This window comes from Glycine max, chromosome 17 (genome assembly GCF_000004515.6).
Source record: "Glycine max cultivar Williams 82 chromosome 17, Glycine_max_v4.0, whole genome shotgun sequence".
Classification (NCBI taxonomy): domain Eukaryota; kingdom Viridiplantae; phylum Streptophyta; class Magnoliopsida; order Fabales; family Fabaceae; genus Glycine; species Glycine max.
The window spans coordinates 7,905,962-7,924,759 of NC_038253.2; the positions used below are offsets into that span (position 1 = coordinate 7,905,962).

Here is an 18,798-nt window from a genome sequence, read left to right on the forward strand (position 1 = left end):
CATGCTGTTTTCCTCATTATGAACTTTCTAAGAACTTGGCAATAGTTGAAGATTCAAATAATTTCTTAAAAGATGGAAAATGTCAGAATATTACTTCATTTTCCTTGGCTGCTCTGAGACCTCAGGATGTCCGCAGTAGACATTGATATCTAATACTATGGAGGAGTGCAAAATAGTACATGCAGTTGCATAGCAATTGAAGTAGATTAGACAAGTCACCAACAAGACCCGACAGAGTTAGTAATTGTTGAGCCTCTTAAATAGAGTTTGATTCTTGATTATGCATTGGGAAAAGACTTTGTTGAAAGAAATAAAAATTCATGTTAATGATCACCAAGATTTCCTCATCTGTTGTCTAACTTATTCGATAATATTATATCTTTAACAGATTCAAATCTCCACACTCCACACTCTATATCATTAAAACTTAATTATTAGGTGTCTATCATTTCCGCATTGAATCATTTTGAAAGTGGATTATTTCCGCACTAAGTTATGAGTCTTCAATTGTGGACTAGATATTCCTTAATGCAAAAAAAAAAAAAAAAACACAGAAAAGACAGATTCCCATTCCATAGAATATACTTTTCGTCAATATTGACCATATATAATAAGAACAACTATGATGCTTGAATACTTAGTATGACACAAGTACAGTACAACACGAATATGAAAATACATTTTTTCTGAAATTTAGGATACAATGCATTTTGGATACATTAATAAAAAAATTATAGACAATTTTATATAGATGCAAAATATTGATAAAAAAGAGACATTGATCATTTATTGATAAAAATGTATTAAAGGGTTCTTTTTCAAGGTATATTAAAGGTTTAGAATCTCATGCAATGATAAAGTCACTGCATAGGATCTAGTTTAGTGTGTTCAGATGGTTTGCTCACATGCCTGTATGCAATAACTTCCATAACATACTCTTCTTATGCTTGTGTATTAAGCTTACACAGATGCCTTGCAATTAGTAAAAGAAAATGCCAATTGCTTCTCCCGAAACTCAAAAATAATTATTTAAGGAAACGTTGCAGGTCATGCGGGTTAATGCTGTGCTGTGTTTGAGGGTGGGGTCGTTGAGATTTACATTCATGAAATAAGCTACTGCCAAGAATCATGAAATAAGCTGGTCAAGTTAGTATACATAAAACGTTTAGATCATAAAACACATAAAATGTTTGGATCCTCCTTTTTTCCCATGGCCATGCCCACTTGTTCCACCACCACCACTCTTTCCTCTATAATGTTTTTTTCCTCCTCCTAATGCCATGTTAGCATCAGGTTTCACTTGCATCTCTTCTGGCAAGGGAAGAATATGATCCACACATTTATGGAAGCTAAAATCATCAACAGATTCACCCTCCCTGACGAGGAAGAAGCACCTACTTTTCCACATAGGATGCTTGCGGACTTGAAAAACACAGATTCCTCCTCCAATCTTAGTATCAGGTTCCGTATGGCCGTTCTTAAGCAATTCCAGCAGCATCATATGCTCATACTGCCACACAAAAAAAAAAACAACTTACAGTGAATTCAGTAAGTAAATTCTGGTTGTGGCTACTGCATCATCAAGATAATGTTACTGAGGCAACATACTAAGACTAAGCCAGTTTACACATTAGCTGACAGTGAATTTGCATGCATTTGAACCTTGAAAAATGCCAATGCATTAAAATACTGAAAATTTAGCTGGAAAAAATATTTGCCTTTTGAGGCCCTATATGCATAGACAGAAATTTCTTCATCTTTGTGAAAAAAAAATACTGAAAAATTAGCTGGAAAAATATTTCAAAAATAAGTACTGTAGATAACATCGGTGCATAGTCATGGCCAAATTAAAAAAAAAAAAGGATTTTTTTTCTACCTGCGAAAAAGGGTTAAGTAGATAAAACGATAACGGTGACAAGTGATCGAATACCTGGTTAAGATTTTGAAAAGGGGGCCAAGCATGAAGGAGATTGTAGAAGTAATCGAACATTTCCAGGGAAGAGGCGAAGCTTTTGAAACCCAATTTCACGGGACCTGAAGGTTCCTTTTCTTCTTCATCCACCTTCCGCTTCTTCGAAACACCGTCTTCTTCGTCATCGCTGTCCACTCTAGTGCGCTTCTGATTTGAGTCAACGCCGTCGAAAGCCGTGTCTGCGGCGGCCATGGTGGTGGGCTCGACGATTTCCGGTTCCGATGCAGTGGCTTCCGCCATGGTCGTGGGTGGGCCTAGTTATTTCAAAAGTTTATTTATTAAAACCAAATTAGGGAGCGGGAGGGATTCTGATTGACCTAATTTTAATTTCTTCATCACACGCCAACCAATTGGGCCTCACTTATTTTTTCTTGGCCAAGGCCTTGCTGTTAAATTGGGTCCTAACATTTTATTCAGATTCAAGGTGAAATAAAAAAGGTCAATACTTTTTTTTTAATTTAAAAATGATTCATTTTTTTTCAAAGGCATGGATAACTTATTATAATATATTTTGATTTATTATTTGGCGAGCTCATATAGGATATGATTAATTTATTAATTTATTCTATCTTGTCTATTAATTCAAAATTTAGCCTAAGTAGGAAACCTAATTAGGAATAAATAAGATAAACATGGAGAAAAGTTTGCTCTTTCACACTTATGCAACTTTTTTTTTTCATTACAACTCACTATCTCAATTAAAACCTTTGCCATAACATATATATTATTATTATTATTATTATCACACTATTCCAATTAACACCTTTGTCGCAATATATATGTCATTATTGTTATTATTATCGTTATTGTTATCATTATCAGTCATGTATACAACTAGTCAAAATAGAAGTAGAGGAGAGTTATGTAGGTTAGAAAAAATATAAAGTTTAAGAAGTGATTTAAGATTAAAATTGTCCAATGAAATGTAATCACCAAATTGAGTATATTCCCTTTATTATTAGTAAGTATAGATTATTGTCACCACAACTACCTATGATCACCATTTCCTACAACCATAATTATACTATTACTATTATCTGTGTTCTGTAGTTTGTTTAAACTTATTTGTTGAAATAAATGTTTGTTTTAATAAATAAGTATTTTGTATTTTTTAATGTGTTTGTCTAAATTGTTTTGATTTAATTTTTTTTAAAAAAAGTTTAAACAAAGTGGCATGTTATCATTGTCACAATCATTGACATCATTACTATTATTATCATTTTGATATTTTCCATCTCCAACATTGTTATTATTGTTATTGCTACCACCATTATTATGATAACTATCATTATCATGATAACTATTATCATTATCACTTAGAGATGCTAAAACGGGCCAAAATTCATGAACCATCGGAGACCACCACTGATTCTGGCTAAGGTGACTAAAAAAACTTAAATTTTTTTATTAGCTTAAAAATTAGAACACCCACTTACAACTGCCTCACTTGGGTTAAACTCATGGTGAACTAGGCTACCTCACTTGACCTACTTAAAAAAAATTTAGTGTGGTAACCACAAATATAATGTTTTTTTTTGCTTTAAAAAATTAATTTATTTAAAATTGAATTTGTCAAAATAATAAAAAACCATAAACAAATATATATATATATATATATATATATATATAGTATTCTTAACTTCTATAATAATCACCTTAAAGTGATCCACATAAGAATAATTTCTAATAGATTGGTGATGAGGCATTATCAATCTAACCATTGTTATAAAATATTAAATTAAAAGTTTAATAATTTAATTTTAATGTATTATCAATCTAACAAATGTTATACTATCAATCAATCAAATATTATATTAAATATAATTTTTAAGCTAATTATTATGAAAATTAATAAATTTATCATATATAATATTTTATAATTAAATAATAACATAAAAATTCTTTATATTATTCGTGTGTGTATAAATTAAATTCTTAAAATAATTATATGTACTTCAGTAAAAAAAATGGAACTTAACCTATATAGTTTAATTTTTTTGGCATTTTCAGTATAAAAAAAACATTTAAACAAACTTAAGTTTTTTTCTGTGTGGATAGGACACTTGCAAGTTTTATTCACCAAAAAAAGGATACTTACAAGTTTTGACAATTTTCAGTACAAAGTTTGATCTCCAATCAAGAACCTGCTTATGCACGACCTTGCCAAGCATATAAAATATTTTTTTGCAATTGTAGAACCATCCATTATGGATTGGAAAATCGCCAATTTCTCTTCATAACAGACGGGGAAAATAATTAGTGTTTTTTTAAATGAGTCCGTTACACCTCCATAAATACGATAACTCGCGACTTCATTTGGTTAGCCTTCAGTTAGAAGTTAATTAAAACGTAGAAATTAATCAATTTAGGGCGTTTCAAAAGGTAAAAACAAGTAATCAAATAAATAAGTAAATAAGCAGCCTTTGTGCCTTTAGTTTTGGCTCCAACAGTAATGATTACTAGTTGCTAGAGTCTATCAAGTTAGCGGAGAGGCAAATGATTATGATTTATCGCTTCATAATGTGTTCAACTTTCAGATCTATCTATTGCTTGGAAGAAAACGGGAAACGTGCGGTAACCATGCATGCATGGTCAGGAAGAGGTCCAGTCTTATGAAGATTACTGTATTTATCTGAGGTTGATCAATATACTATAGCCATAGAAGATTAATTAGCATGCCTAGTTATCGCTCATTCCCAATCATATTTGTCGAAAGTGACTACGAATTGATAATTGATAGGAACATTTCCCGAACTTAATTAATTATCAGGCTATATGTTAAGTTAATGACACTCGTTTTATTTTATCCATTGGAAAACTTGAAGTAGCCACCCTCAACTAACTAGACACTAATCAATTGTTCCTGTCCCATTCACTCTCGATCTTATGAAAGTAGTTATCTTAATCCAATGGCTGAGATTGAGCACAACCACCTTGGATATATCCTAATCCTAGTAATTAAATTGATCTTGTAACTCTCACAAGCATACTCATCTTCCCCATTAAAACGCATAGAAGGCGGCGCACATTCTCCAAACAATTAATAGCCACCTTTAGTTACAAATGATTCACTCTCATCATATCGTATATTCATATATGTTGCCAACACTTCCTTTCATATTCCCACGTTCTACTACTGTTTCATCAAGGAAAGGACTTACTCCAATCCTTCTTCACTACTACTTCAGCATCGTTATACATATCTTCCTGTGTGAAGCATAATCATGGAGTCTCAGTCACTCATGGGTTGGAGCTCTTTCTACGAAATAGATGAAAAACCATTTCCATTTACGTGCCAATTTTCTTACAGGTAAACCATGAAACTTCTGTTGTACTATCTTACCATGATGAAATGTTTGATTTTCTTACAAAGTTTTTTTAACTTGTTGTAATTATTGAAATGCCTTTTCTCAGCGGAAACAGTGAAGTGTATCCCTCACTGGATTGGCCTTACGGTTTTCCCATACAAGACTACTATCTTGATGCTGTTCCTCTTATGGATTATTACCCTTCAGATCCATTATATGAAACATTAACACTCGCTACTACTGAACCAACACAAAGCGTGCAAGGTCTTTTATAATACTACTGTATCATGCATGTTATTATATTCTTGCATGCCTTGTACACTTGTCCTTATTTTGAGATTGGATATCTTAAAAATGTTACTGCAGACTATGACTTTTATGACATTAAAAAGGGTTTATCTGGCTGGAACGAAGTTGATGCTGTGTTTGATTCACAAAAAGTATTTTTGTTTGGCAACAACGAAGAAAGTGGTGGGATCGAGAAGCAAATGATGGAAGAAGATGGAAAAGTGAACAACCAAGGGAGAGAAGAGAGAATCAACAATAGCAGTTGCAGAACGTTATCAAGGAAGACCATATCTCAGTACTTCTACATGCCAATATCACAAGCAGCCACAGAACTCAATGTGGGCATAACACTTCTGAAGAAAAGGTGCAGAGAGGTGGGTATTCGAAGGTGGCCCCACAGGAAGCTCATGAGCTTGCAAACTCTGATAAACAACGTGCAGGTGAGTTCTCATTGTGTGAAATTAAGGTCGCAGTTTTGATATACTCTCCTAACAAAAACGAACATACACATTTGCTGATAAAAAAATGTGTTGATTAATAAAAATGAGGTTTGCAGGAGCTAGGGAAAGAGGAGGGGGGAGAGAGTGAAGAGAAGTTAAGAAGTGCGATTGAGATATTGGAGAGGGAAAAGAAGGTATTGGAGGAAATGCCAGATACTGAACTCGAAGACACTACAAAGAGGCTTAGACAAGCGTGTTTCAAGGCCAACTACAAGAAGAGGAAGCTCACAGTCACAGGGCGGAGGAAGGAACCACGCTCTTCTTCTTCTTCTTCTTTGCATTGAGCTTGATGAATGTCATTGCCATCGAATATGATAAGAAACAGTTCGAATCTTTCTATATGCATGCTATCTAATATATCCAAGTAACGTGTTTTGATAGTTTATACTGAATTCACTATGGGTTGTTTTATGTGGGCGTTTAGGCATAATATAGATAATGCTGGTTGAATTGCTCAAGTTAAGAAAGGGTACACACGAAGCAAGATAAAAATATCGACCGAGTTTACCATGTCCGAAATCATCTTGTGTGGAAAAGTAGGTGTTTTTTTATAAATATCTATGAAGGAGGGATGAATCTGTTGATGTTATGAATGTGTGGTGGTGTTCATATTATTGGTTGATAAAAGAGATGCATTTGAATGTTGATGTGAAAAAGCTATGTGGGGAGGTGGCGGGCGTGGCCTTGGGCAGCTCAAGATATTGTATACAATAGGAAAATTATAACAATTATACTCCTTAATTTCACATGAGATATACATTTTTAATTAATAATAATAAAAAAAGATAATCTAATTTCATGTCCCAATTCGATATCTATCTCCATTTACATTTTCGCACCTCTCCCATTCACTTGAATTTTAAAATATGATAATAGACTAAAAAAGGTTTAAAAACCGTCGGAAAATTTGATGTTATAATTTATTTTATGTTTAGTTTGAATATTTTTTTTTATCTAAAACCTGCAACGGTTTGGAGATCACTTGGTTGATCTCTCATCCATGTAATAACAAGCTGCATCGTCGGTTCACCGTAAACCTCAAACGTTGGACATCAAATGGCACTAGAACCTGTGATTTCTGCCATAAAATCTGTTTCCCACAAAGCCCATGGTTTCCTATTACAACACCATGATCAGGGCGTGCTCCATGAGTGATTCACCGCAAAAGGGTCTTCTTTTATATCGGGATATGAGAAGACGAGGCATTGCTGCAGACCCTTTATCTTCTTCCTTTGTTGTTAAGTCTTGTATAAGGTTATAAGGTTTTTGTATCTTCTTGGCGGAGTTCAGGTTCATTGCAACATCTTCAAATACGGGCACCAATGGGACACCCTTTTGCTCACTGCTGTAATGGACTTGTATTCAGTGTCAGAGAGGTGGTGATGCGTGTAAGGTGTTTGATGAGATGCCTCCGAGGGACACTGTTGCTTGGAATGTGATGATCTCTTGCTGTATTCGAAATAATAGGACTCGGGATGCTTTGAGTTTGTTTGATGTTTTACAGAATTCGAGCTATAAATGTGAGCCTGATGATGTTACCTGTTTGCTTCTTCTTCAGGCTTGTGCTCATTTGTATGCCTTGGAATTTGGAGAACGGATTCATGGTTATATGATGGAGCATGGTTATGGGGGTGCTCTCAATTTATCTAATGCTCTCATATCTATGTATTCGCGGTGTGGTTGTTTAGACAAGGCTTAAGAAGTGTTTAAGGGAACGGGGAATAAAAATGTGGTTTCATGGAGTGCAATGATCTCTGGTTTGGCAATGAATGGATATGGGAGAGAAGCTATCGAATCATTTGAGGAGATGCTGAGAATTGGCATTCGGCCTGATGATCAGACACTCACGGGTGTCCTTTCTGCTTGCAGTTATTCTGGAATGGTTGATGAGGGGATGTGATAGGTTCTGGAATTCGAGGTCCAGTGCCTCCCGAGAGCAGAATAAGCAAAAGGAAGCGAGAAGAAGAAGGATTAAGGTAATTGTGTAATTCGTATTATTCCATTGCTTGTTATTACATGGTAATATATAGATGGACCTAGTAACAGAATTCATGCTGAGCTGGAATAACTAAGAATCTTTCTAGAATATGTGTGTAACAGAATTGGGTTCCTATAATCAACAATTCGTTAATCAAGCAAGGCTCTGTATCTGTGCTTGTTCTAATGCTCCTTAAACATAGTCTTTTAAGTAGTTGGGCTTGATGATTCTTCTTTTGGGTTTTCCTACTTCTTGCACCCCCGTTTTTCCTACTTCTGCTATGCCCTGTGTCTCTTCTTCCTCATCTGCATAATCACCTTCAGCTTCTATTCCTGTAACAGGATGTCATTTTTTGACCGTATGAGCAGAGAGTTTGGAGTAACTCCCAACGTTCATCACTATGGGTGCATGGTTGATCTCTTGGGCCATGCTGGCTTGCTTGATAAGGCTTAACAGCTTATTATGTCAATGGTGGAGAAGCCAGACTCCACAACGTGGAGGACCTTGCTTGGTGCTTGCAGAATTCATGGCCATGTTACACTTGGTGAACGAGTAATTGGACATTTGATTGAATTGAAAGCTCAAGAAGCTGGGGATCATGTTTTACTTTTGAATATTTATTCTTCAGCTGGGGACACTGGGAAAAGGTAGCAGAAGTGAGAAAATTGATGAAAAATAAATCAATCCAAACCACACCTGGTTGTAGCACAATTGAACTGAAAGGAGTAGTACATGAGTTTGTTGTGGACGACGTTTCACATACTAGAAACCATGAGATTTACGAGACACTGGATGAGATTAATCATCAGCTGAGGATTGCTGGCTATGTTGTTGAACTTTCATCTGAGTTACATAAGATGGATGACAAAGAAAAGGGGTATGTGCTCTCTCATCACAGTGAAAAATTGGCTATTGCTTTTGGGGTTCTTGCTACTCCACCTGGCACAACACTGAGAGTGGCTAATAATCTCCGCATATGTGTTGATTGCTTCAATTTTCTGAAACATTTTTCTGGGGTTTACAACGGTGATGTAATTCTTAGGGACCATAATCGGTTTCACCACTTCAGGGGAGGGTGCTGCTCGTGTAGCAACTATTGGTAGGAATATCATGAGCTGGTGATAAATGTGTCATATCCAGCAACGAGTGTTAAATGATTGTCAGGAGCCCCTGCAAACGCAGAATAGATATCTTCACGGCTGGTATATTGTAGACAATCTGGATGAATATTGGTATAATTGAAATGCAACCATACATATTAACTACTAAGGAGGTTTTACACTGCATTTCAAGTGGGTGGGTGAAGGCTAACTAACCATTGCCTTTATTCAAGTCCTGTATTTCATGATATGTCTGAAGTTGGTGGATAGATCATTCAAGGTTGATCCTGCGGATCATGATATCAGATCAGACACCTGCCAAACACCATTGACCAGAATGCATAAAAAAAAAAAGAAGAAAGAAACCTGCTATCCGAGAAATTTGGTGTTGATTCTCTCTTCTATTTCTTTTTTAGAATTTTTGTTTATATTGACACAAGACACTGAAGACAGGGAAGGTTCATCCTCTGGAATACAAGGGGATTTTGTTTGAGATTGGCACTCCTCATCTGCTAACTATGTTATCATCTTTCGAGGAAACCCTGAATCAACTTCTCTGACCGATAATAAATTTTTGTTGAGTCAATATATTATTATTAAGGGAACAGCAGTAAAGCACTGTTACAATGCCAAATGATCATTTTCTATACATTTGATTTACAGAACAACAATATCTAACAAACACAGTTCTTTTCCCCATTTTTTTTTACTTGAATCATTCTCGCCCTTCTGGCTAGTGGCTGAGAGAATAGGGTAATCATGGATTCAAAGCAGACAAGAGAAACAGCTGCAGAAAATCTTGGCCATGGAAATTATTTGACTGATAAAAAATTATAAATACAATTTTAAAAATCACCAGTTGTAGTATTAGAATTTAGAACATCTTATCGGGTTCAAACTGCAGATTTGTCTGAGTGCAGACCATTTGCATCCATCTATTGAAGGGTCCATTGATCTGGCACTGATGAGTGAAAAGTGTATTGAAAGCTCAATCAGGCCAGCATGGTTAACTAAATTCTGCATCAGTAAAGGAGATTTCTGAAATACTAAAATATTCAACAAAAAACCAAAACCTGGTCTAATGGCCATATTATTCAAAAAGCAACGTTTACATTTTTTTTCAATTCTACATTATAATGCTTACATCTTTGAAGATTTCTGACCAAAACCTAAGCTCGGTTTAGAGAACAGAAATGGAAGCGTCCTCCCGTTCTACTAACAAAACTGGAAGTAGAATTGATACATAGAAAGTCTGAATCCTAAGTTCTGGAAGCAGTAAAGATGCTACAACAAATCTGCAACCTAAGTCCTCTAAGTAGTATTTATGCTCAAATAAATCCATAACCCAAGAAACCACCTGCTGACAAGGAAATTTAAGCAGCAACAGTTTGCTTCTGAGCAAAAGCAATCCCCTTCTCTATGCTGGCCTTGAGTTCAGGCTTAAGTGCTTCCAAAGCCTTCTGCTCATAGTCAGTCAACCCTTGGAGGTCAGATGGAATTAAAGCCTCAACTCCTGTCCTACCAAGTTTCACCCTTGAAGCAAAGAATGGAAGGTCAGTCAAGTTTGATTCCACAAATGAGCACTCATACACATCCCCATCTCCATCAAGTGCGCGAAGAGACGATTCAACAAATCTAGCAGCAGCATATGCCATCGACAAGGTAGCAGACCCTGTGCCTGCCTTTGCTTCAACAACTTCAGTTCCAGCGTTTTGAATCCTGACAGTCAACTCATCAATTTCTTCATCAGTGAAACTCGCCGAGGGTCTTGTCTTTGACAACAGAGGAAGAATGGTAATCCCGGCATGGCCACCAACAACTGGGACATCAACGTCAATCAGCTTCAGGTTCTTCCTCTGAGCAACAAACGTGTTTGCCCGCACAACATCCAGTGTGGTAACCCCAAAGAGCTTCTTAGGATCATACACACCCTTCTGTTTCAAAACTTCTGCGGCAATAGGCACGGTAGAGTTCACAGGGTTACTGATAATTTGAACAAAAGCATCAGGGCAGTAATCCGCAACAGCAGAAACCAAGTCCCTGACAATGCCAGCATTGATGTTGAAAAGGTCGTCACGAGTCATGCCAGGCTTCCTTGGAACACCGGCGGGTATGACAACAACATTCACATCCTTCAAACAATTCGGCAACTCAGAAGCTCCAGTGAAATCCCTGACCTGTGAGGGTGTGTTGCAGTGACTGATATCAGCAGCAACTCCCTTGACATTCGCAATATCATAGAGATGCAGGTTGGAAACTAAAGGCGACATCTTGATGAGAAGCGAGAGCGGCTGACCTATCCCTCCAGCAGCACCAAGAACCGCAACTTTGTACGAAGCCTGAGGCTGCGAGTTGTGGTTGTTTTCCTTTTGAGCTTTGGATGCAAAAGACGCCCGTAGAGCAGCACCGGTTTTGTTACCGAAGAAGGAGGATTCCGACTCACATCTCACGGATGACATGGCCTTGAGGCCACAGAAGCTCTTCAAATGATTCAGAGAGTTGAATTTCAACCCAAAGGACTTTGATTGAGGAAGCGAGCTTCCTCTTTGGCCGAGGGAACCGGTGGTTCCAATAGCGAAGGTAGCTGCTGGTGCTGCTGCCATCACAACCTGTGATACAATAAATAATTCAGGTCTATTCGATTAACACACAGAAACCTATCTGAAAGCTACAAAAAGCACCAAGGAAATAAGAAAGTATAAGGTTTGTTTTGCTAGGGTAGACCTAACAGATTATTCAATCGAACCAATTAAGATGCCATAGCATACAACACAGAAAGAGCTGAAAACAACTTGCATACATGTTCTAAAATTAGTTAATGAGAGTGTAATTTTGAATGAAAATTGCAACATCGATAATGGAATACAGAAAGACAATTGAGAAATGGAAATGGAAGAGAATAGCGTTTACACAGATCTGGAATGAGAAGTTTTGGATTGAGGAGTGGGAATGAGATCTGGGCGAGAAAAACGTACCTGGGAATGAACGAATGAATGGAATTGGAACAAGCCAAGTTGGGTTTGAAATCTCCGCCGAATGCTGAATAAATAAACGCAAAATACTTCTTCACTCTCCTGTCACATCCTCACATCACATCACTCTTCTTATTTTACTGTTTTCTTTTTCTCATTTATTTATTATTATTTGCTTTTCTTCTCCCTATTTTTTTCCTTTTTAATATTATTATACCCCGAATGTCAATAAAAGAAGTTAAGAACCCATTATTAGAATTTAGACAGACTCCTGGTAGATGGTCACCTTCTTAACAATACCATATTCCCGGTAAGATTAGATTAATTTTTCCATTATTTTTGAAATTTAGATTTTTTTTTTTTAGTGAGGTTTGGATTTCACGCTCCTAAAATAAGAGGAGTACATTTTGAAGCATAAAATTTAATGATAACTATTAATTAGAAAAACAGTAGAAGTATCAATTATAGATACAGTTTATTCTCTAAAGATTAAAATGCAACCTTCATTTAAGAAGAGTGTGGGATTTATATTGAATAAATGTGAGGACACTGACATGTTAACAAATGAGGATTTTTTTTTATGTATTATCCATAAACATTTCCAAAAAAAAAAACTGTGCTGAAAAGTCGAAGATAAATGTTACCATACACTTTTTAATATACTCTTTTTAACATATTCTTTTTTACAAACTAGGAAAGTTTTAATTAAGCCCCTCAAAATTGTTTGATTTCGTGTTAGGAGTTCATAGTTTCGATTTAAAAAGGCAATAGATAAACATCATCCAATGCACTATGATGAATAAAAAAAAAAAATCAATGCATAGTGGCTGAGTAGTTCATTTACGGGTAAGATGATGAATCTATCTCTCTGCGTTTATTAGTAAAATTGTTATAAAAAGCTTACTAATATCATTAAATGCATAATTATAAATTATATATAATCTGTGGGTATAAACCTGTTACGAGAAACAATTAATTAAATGATTAATTGCATAGTTGATGGAAAGATATGTAAATAAAAAGTTATCGCATTTTAAACTAATTTCAATATCGGCTTAGTACATAGTAGAGGTTTAAGTAGTTTGTATGGTATCCTAAATTCAAGTATTATTGTTATTATTTTAAAAAATACTAATTTCATTATTCTATATATCCATATTTTAAAAATTTTATAGAAACTTAGAGAATTTGATTTATTTAAAACAAGGGGAACTAAATTTTTTAAATAATAAAATAGATAAAAGTTAAATATAGTTAATAAAAAATGGCAATAAAAAAACTAACAATATAAAAGTAATGTAGGTTAGAAAAAAATTTGAAATTTAAGAAATGAGTTAAGGATAAAATGATTTAATAAAATGTAGACACCAAATAAGATCATTTGTACTATTAATAGTTATAGATAATAGTTTATAACAAATAATAAAGTATATAGTAGCCCAAACTGTAAACTTGTCAGAAAAACAATATAATAAAATTGAAATTAATTTTCAACTTTCTGATTATTTGTATTTAACATTTTAAAATAGCTATATGACTATAAAAATAAATTATTCAAAATATAATGACTTTTTGGTATGAAATAACCAAATGTCTGAATTTGATTGGTTACCGGACCTCTGGAAAAAGAAAAAAAAACGATTCAGCTTAATTTGACATCCCCTCTACTTACAGCGTAGTGTGATATCTGTTTTTTTTAAGGAGTGTTGTGACTTTTTACTAACTGATTATTGATAAAAGTTGAATTGCTCTCGCAGAGAAAAAAAAATCAATTTCTTTTAAAAATTTAAAAAAAAACTGAAAAAGAAACAAATATTTCACGGTTTTTTTTTTTTATTAAAAAGAGAAGCATCGAGTTATTTGAATAATATTATCGAGTTAAGTTAGATGAACAGAAGTGTCTTATGATAAATTGTATGCTTAAGTAACATATTCAAGTTATGTTTGTTATTTTAACAATATTTTTAAGTTATGCTTAAGAATAGTCATTTTTTTCTGTAAAAAACAAAGTAATACTCATTTTTTATGGACAATTGTGTGCGGAAATGAGAATTTATAGTTTTAATTGATCAGAATATACGAATGTTATAATCTTCAATAAACAGAAGTCGATGGGGCCACAAAATAAAGTCATCATCTTAGGAAAAAAAAAAGTAACGACAATCGTACAACCATAGCTATAAAAAAAATGCATTGCATGGTCAATGGTATCAAGTATTCGAGATCTTACGTACTAGTGCACGAACTTTGGCCCTATAATACAACCAAGAGGTAAAGGCCGTTCATTCTTAATCTTAAGTCTTAAGTATATAAAATTCAGAAAACCAGACTAGGAATGCAGTTGTAGCTGTCATTACATCATTGGCATGGATATATAACGACATATTTTACACGTATATTTTCAATTTGGAATAGCTTAAACCACTAAATGAGTCACTAACAGCACACAACTTGAGAGCCTAAATCTTTAATTCTAGCTGATATAACCAATGGCAAAAGTATCTGAGAAGTAAACTTTTGCTAGTACCTAGTATTTCAATCAACCCCTTGCTTCGCTTACATCATTGTAGATAAAAGGTATACATACCGGTATGGGATTGCATGAAAATTCAATCCTTTTTTGCTTACACATATATAGTTAATTATCACTTAATTATAAGGAGATCATGTCCACTAGGAAACACGCAATGCAAAAATGAATGGCAAATATATGAGAGTCAAACTGAGACTATTATTGTCATACATTAAGTTTCTTCATCTCCCTCCTTATTGCATTGGCTCTCACTAAGCTCCCAATGGTGTTAATGGCCAATTTCAGATCCTCCAATGGATTGCCAGGCACCACCGTCTTGTACAAATAGCTATCAAAGGTCATCTTCTGCACATACTCATCAGCACACATCTCCACAAACGCTTCCCTTGCAGGGTTGGACCTATAAAACACCTTCTGAAGAATATCCAAGACCTTGTAAGTTGGCCAATAAGTCTTGTCCCACTTCTCCAAGTACTTCCTCAAGTCCCCTTCTTCCACCATCCTTTTTCCATTCTCAGAACCTTCAACAATTGCCTCTGCACACATCCTGCCACTCTTGGCTGCAAAATAGATCCCCTCTCCAGAGCATTTGGTTACATAGCCAGCAGCATCACCAACCAACGCCACTCTTCCCGACAACCTTCGTGGCCGAGGATGTTCCGGGATAGGGTGAGCCTCCACTCGGATGATCTTGCCTCCCAAAATCTTGTCCTCTGCTCTTTTCCTTGTTGCTAGTTGGAACTTCTTGATGTCTCCCTTGTGTGTCACGGTACCAGTGCCAACAGCCACATGGTCACATTTCGGAAACACCCATCCATAGAAATCCGGAGAAACATCATCCCCCACGTACATCTCCGCAAGATTCTCGTAATACACCATCTTATCATCCGGAATTCTTACCCTCTCCTGAAACGATGCAATCAAAACAAAACCTGGTATTACCTTTTGAAAAATCACAACAACACTCGCTTAAAAACATCACTTTGAAAGTTGAAACACACATACACTACATTTTATGGCATCATAATTCATAAATCAGAAGCTCTACATTCATTTTAGTTAAATAAAGAAATTACTAACTTTGAAAAAAATTCCCTACATCCAAGAAAAGAAAAAGAGCATTAACAAGTAATGGCAAAACATAGATACAGTTTCTTAGGTGATGTTTGCATCGTGCTTTAATCAGAACTGGAGTTTCATCCTGAATTCTCAATAAGTTGCATAATTCTTTCAAACCTTTATTACGCACGGATTATTGACAAAAAAAACTCCAGTTTTGGTCAAAGAACAACACAAGCAACATCTATGAAAGTGTATTTAAGTTTTGTCCAATATGTAAAACATCTATTTAGTTACTAAAATTTTCTTCACCAGCTAATTTGATTCATGACACTATGAAAAGGCATAAGCAACTTAATCCTATACTTTGGCGCCATCTACTAGACAACTCGATCCATAGTTTTGGTGTGCTTCAACAAGATCTTTTAAAAATTAGAGAGCAAATTGACTACTAAATTGATTGTTTTAACAATGTTTGGACCAAATTGACAAATGAGCCAAGTTTAGAAACCAATTGACAGTTTACAACACCACCAGTGTTTCGCTAGCAACATATTCTTAGAATACACTTATTGCTTAAATTTCTTGTAAAAAAAAGCGTAAGCCCTACTTATTTAAAAAATAGCTTCATGACTTAATATTTAATAAATTTTGACTAATTTTGCCAAAAAATAAAATTTGACTAATGATATAAGGATGGATGTTGATTTTGGTCCTTGAAAGTGTCACAAGTGATAGATTGGTAAAAATTCAAATTTAGTATCCGAAGGTGCAAAAAGTACGACCAAATTGGTCCTAGAGTTAAATTTGATAGATCATTTTATTATTAAGTTGTAATATTGAAGGAGCAAGATCAATTTGACAACAAGTTGTATTTTTCAAAGATCAATTTAACGATAGGTTATAAAGTTTAGGAATCAATTTATAAAAAAAATTATCGGCTGGACTAATGTATTGCACTTTTTTTTTACATTTAGGAACTAAATTTGAAATTTCCATACCAATTTATCACCGTCTTTCAAGATCCTCTTCCAGCTAACAAAATGAACGATAAGAAGGTGAAGAAGAAATATACCTGAAAAGCGATGGCATACTCATAATCACCGGCATCGATAGACTTGGCGACTCTAGAATTGGCCCCATCGGCGCCAATGACAGCGTCAACTTCCAAGGTACGCTTCTCACCAGCTCCATTGGTTTTCCCGTCGTAGCTAGAGTAATGCAGAACGTAGGGGGAGTTATTATCCTTAGGAATATCCATTTTCAAGAACAAGCCGTTGATGACGTTGGCGCCGTTCTCCTTGGCGCGGTCCCTTAGGTAAGCGTCGAGCACCTCGCGCCGCACCATGCCGATGTACTCGTGCGGCTTCAGCGTCCTCCCGATGTCCACCGCCACGTTCGACGGCGATATCATCTTCATCTTCGTCACGCGCCGGTCGATGATGTCCAGCGGAAGGTCGAACTCCCCCACCATGCACAGCGGGATGGCGCCGCCGCACGGCTTGCAGTTGTCCATTTTTCGCTCGATCAGGAACGTCTCCACGCCGCCCTTCGCCAGCGTCTCCGCGGCGGCTCCTCCGGCGGGACCGCCGCCCACCACCGCCACGCGGAGGTTCCGGCCGTTCAGCCTGGGGCTGAATTTTCCGGCCACGACGCGGAATTTGCGGTGGGGAGTGGCGGGGCGGGACTGGGCAGCGAAATGTGGGGCCTCCGGCGAGGACTGGCGGAGGCCGACGAAGGATTTGAAGGCTATGGAGTTCATTGTTACGAGTGGCGAGTAAAGAGTGAGACTATGGAACTCTAATTTTATGTGTGTTTGAGGGGATATGGGTTGGGATTTGAGGGGGTTTGTGGCCGTTGGATGGGTAGGATCGAGGGTGGTGATTTAAAGTGGATAGATTTTGGGATGATGAGGGGCGTTGCTTTTTATTTTGAGTGCTTCTGGTGCTGCCACGTTATGCTCTCTTCATACTTCACACTCCACACTCCATCAATGGATTGAACTAAAAAGATACATTTCATTTGGATTTTTAAAATGAGATGCAAATCCAATAAAGTCCAATTTGTATGAGTTGTTGCAGGTTAAGTCAATACTAAGTCAACCAAATTGTACTAAAAAGCTCAAATTTAATTCATGCTTCAAATTTAAAGTTAAAACTCCTATTTATCAACCTAATTTACCTTAACTACTTGCAAACTTGATGAAAGTTGCAAGTTACAGTGGATTGGAATAAAAACATTCATTTTGAGTTTTTAAAATAAAGTCCAAGCCCGATTTGTATAAATCAGATTAATTTCAAATTGGGACAAGATCAGATTGGATTAAATAACCTTTTGTGTAGAGGGACTAAAACAATTTTTCTTTCTTTCAAATTACAGGAATTTAAAATATCAATTTTAAATCTAGAAAATAAAAAACAAACTTACTCCAAGAGTCCAAGTCCAAGGGAATAAAAACATATATTTAAGTTTCATCGTATTTAATGCATCCACCGTGCTCTCTCATGCTATTTACGTGTAAAGCTAAAACTTCTCACATGGTACATAGAATACATGTTCTGTATCTTCCTTTGTCACAAACCTTTTGTTGTTTTTATTCCGTAACTTACAATGCTTTTAAATCTTTTTACAGCATTGAGATCATAATTGTTAATTAAAAATTAAATATTAAATTAAGAAAAATTAAGATTACAACATTTTAATTATCACACACATCCTGTACCCTTTATTACTTTAAAAAATAAAGAGTAAAATTATAATTGATAATTAAAATTTCATAATTAGATGTATATTGAAATACATAAATATACACAGTAAATATATAATACATTATAAAAAAATATTAATATTTTTAATTAATTATAAATTGCAAGTCACTGCATGCCTTTTTTATTTAAAAGGAAGGAAACTCGTATCATTTCATTCAAAATAAGAGGGGCTGGGTTATTAAGGCATGCAGGAGGACTTGAACAAGTTTGGAATTTCGCGAAACCTTGAATCCATGCCTTTTAAGTTCTTTCCGTTACATTGCTGTAGGAATTAGTATTGCTGTTTTTGTTTTGGGACAACATTTGTTTCCCGGTTTGGT

The 18,798-nt window shown here is 35.5% G+C and overlaps 5 protein-coding genes across 6 annotated transcripts; 2 read left to right on the forward strand and 3 right to left on the reverse strand.

The window, feature by feature from the left end:
* Window positions 1–1,104: 1,104 nt before the first annotated feature.
* On the reverse strand, window positions 1,105–2,330 carry LOC100810172 (protein EMBRYO DEFECTIVE 514). The gene is made up of 2 exons (XM_003550734.5): window positions 1,931–2,330; window positions 1,105–1,510 (listed from the first exon to the last, which is right to left on the reverse strand). The coding sequence occupies exons 1-2, from the start codon at window positions 2,210–2,212 to the stop codon at window positions 1,166–1,168; spliced, it is 627 nt and encodes a 208-aa protein (XP_003550782.1). The 5' UTR covers window positions 2,213–2,330; the 3' UTR covers window positions 1,105–1,165.
* A 2,866-nt stretch (window positions 2,331–5,196) lies between these two features.
* LOC100810700 (protein RKD1) lies at window positions 5,197–6,352 on the forward strand. The gene is made up of 4 exons (XM_003550735.3): window positions 5,197–5,282; window positions 5,387–5,544; window positions 5,647–6,008; window positions 6,125–6,352. Exons 1-4 carry the CDS (start codon window positions 5,197–5,199, stop codon window positions 6,350–6,352), a joined length of 834 nt encoding a protein of 277 aa, XP_003550783.1.
* Window positions 6,353–6,876: 524 nt separating this feature from the next.
* On the forward strand, window positions 6,877–9,717 carry LOC106796773 (pentatricopeptide repeat-containing protein At3g47530). The gene is given in 5 exon segments (XM_041011135.1): window positions 6,877–7,332; window positions 7,335–7,432; window positions 7,434–7,964; window positions 8,388–8,676; window positions 8,679–9,717. Coding segments are annotated over 5 exon segments (1,545 nt in total). The 5' UTR covers window positions 6,877–7,176; the 3' UTR covers window positions 9,150–9,717.
* Window positions 9,718–10,198: 481 nt separating this feature from the next.
* Window positions 10,199–12,227, reverse strand: LOC100814078 (malate dehydrogenase, chloroplastic-like). Of its 2 annotated transcripts, none has more exons than NM_001254703.3 (2): window positions 12,122–12,227; window positions 10,199–11,755 (listed from the first exon to the last, which is right to left on the reverse strand). In NM_001254703.3, exon 2 carries the CDS (start codon window positions 11,747–11,749, stop codon window positions 10,520–10,522), a length of 1,230 nt encoding a protein of 409 aa, NP_001241632.1. In that variant the 5' UTR covers window positions 11,750–11,755; window positions 12,122–12,227; the 3' UTR covers window positions 10,199–10,519. The 2 variants fall into 2 exon arrangements, with proteins under 2 accessions (NP_001241632.1, XP_006600222.1); XM_006600159.4 differs by having other exon boundaries at window positions 10,221–11,755; window positions 12,057–12,172.
* Window positions 12,228–14,621: 2,394 nt separating this feature from the next.
* LOC100814603 (geranylgeranyl diphosphate reductase, chloroplastic) lies at window positions 14,622–17,539 on the reverse strand. The gene is made up of 2 exons (XM_003549631.5): window positions 16,786–17,539; window positions 14,622–15,557 (listed from the first exon to the last, which is right to left on the reverse strand). Exons 1-2 carry the CDS (start codon window positions 17,470–17,472, stop codon window positions 14,856–14,858), a joined length of 1,389 nt encoding a protein of 462 aa, XP_003549679.1. The 5' UTR covers window positions 17,473–17,539; the 3' UTR covers window positions 14,622–14,855.
* Between the last annotated feature and the right edge of the window lie 1,259 nt (window positions 17,540–18,798).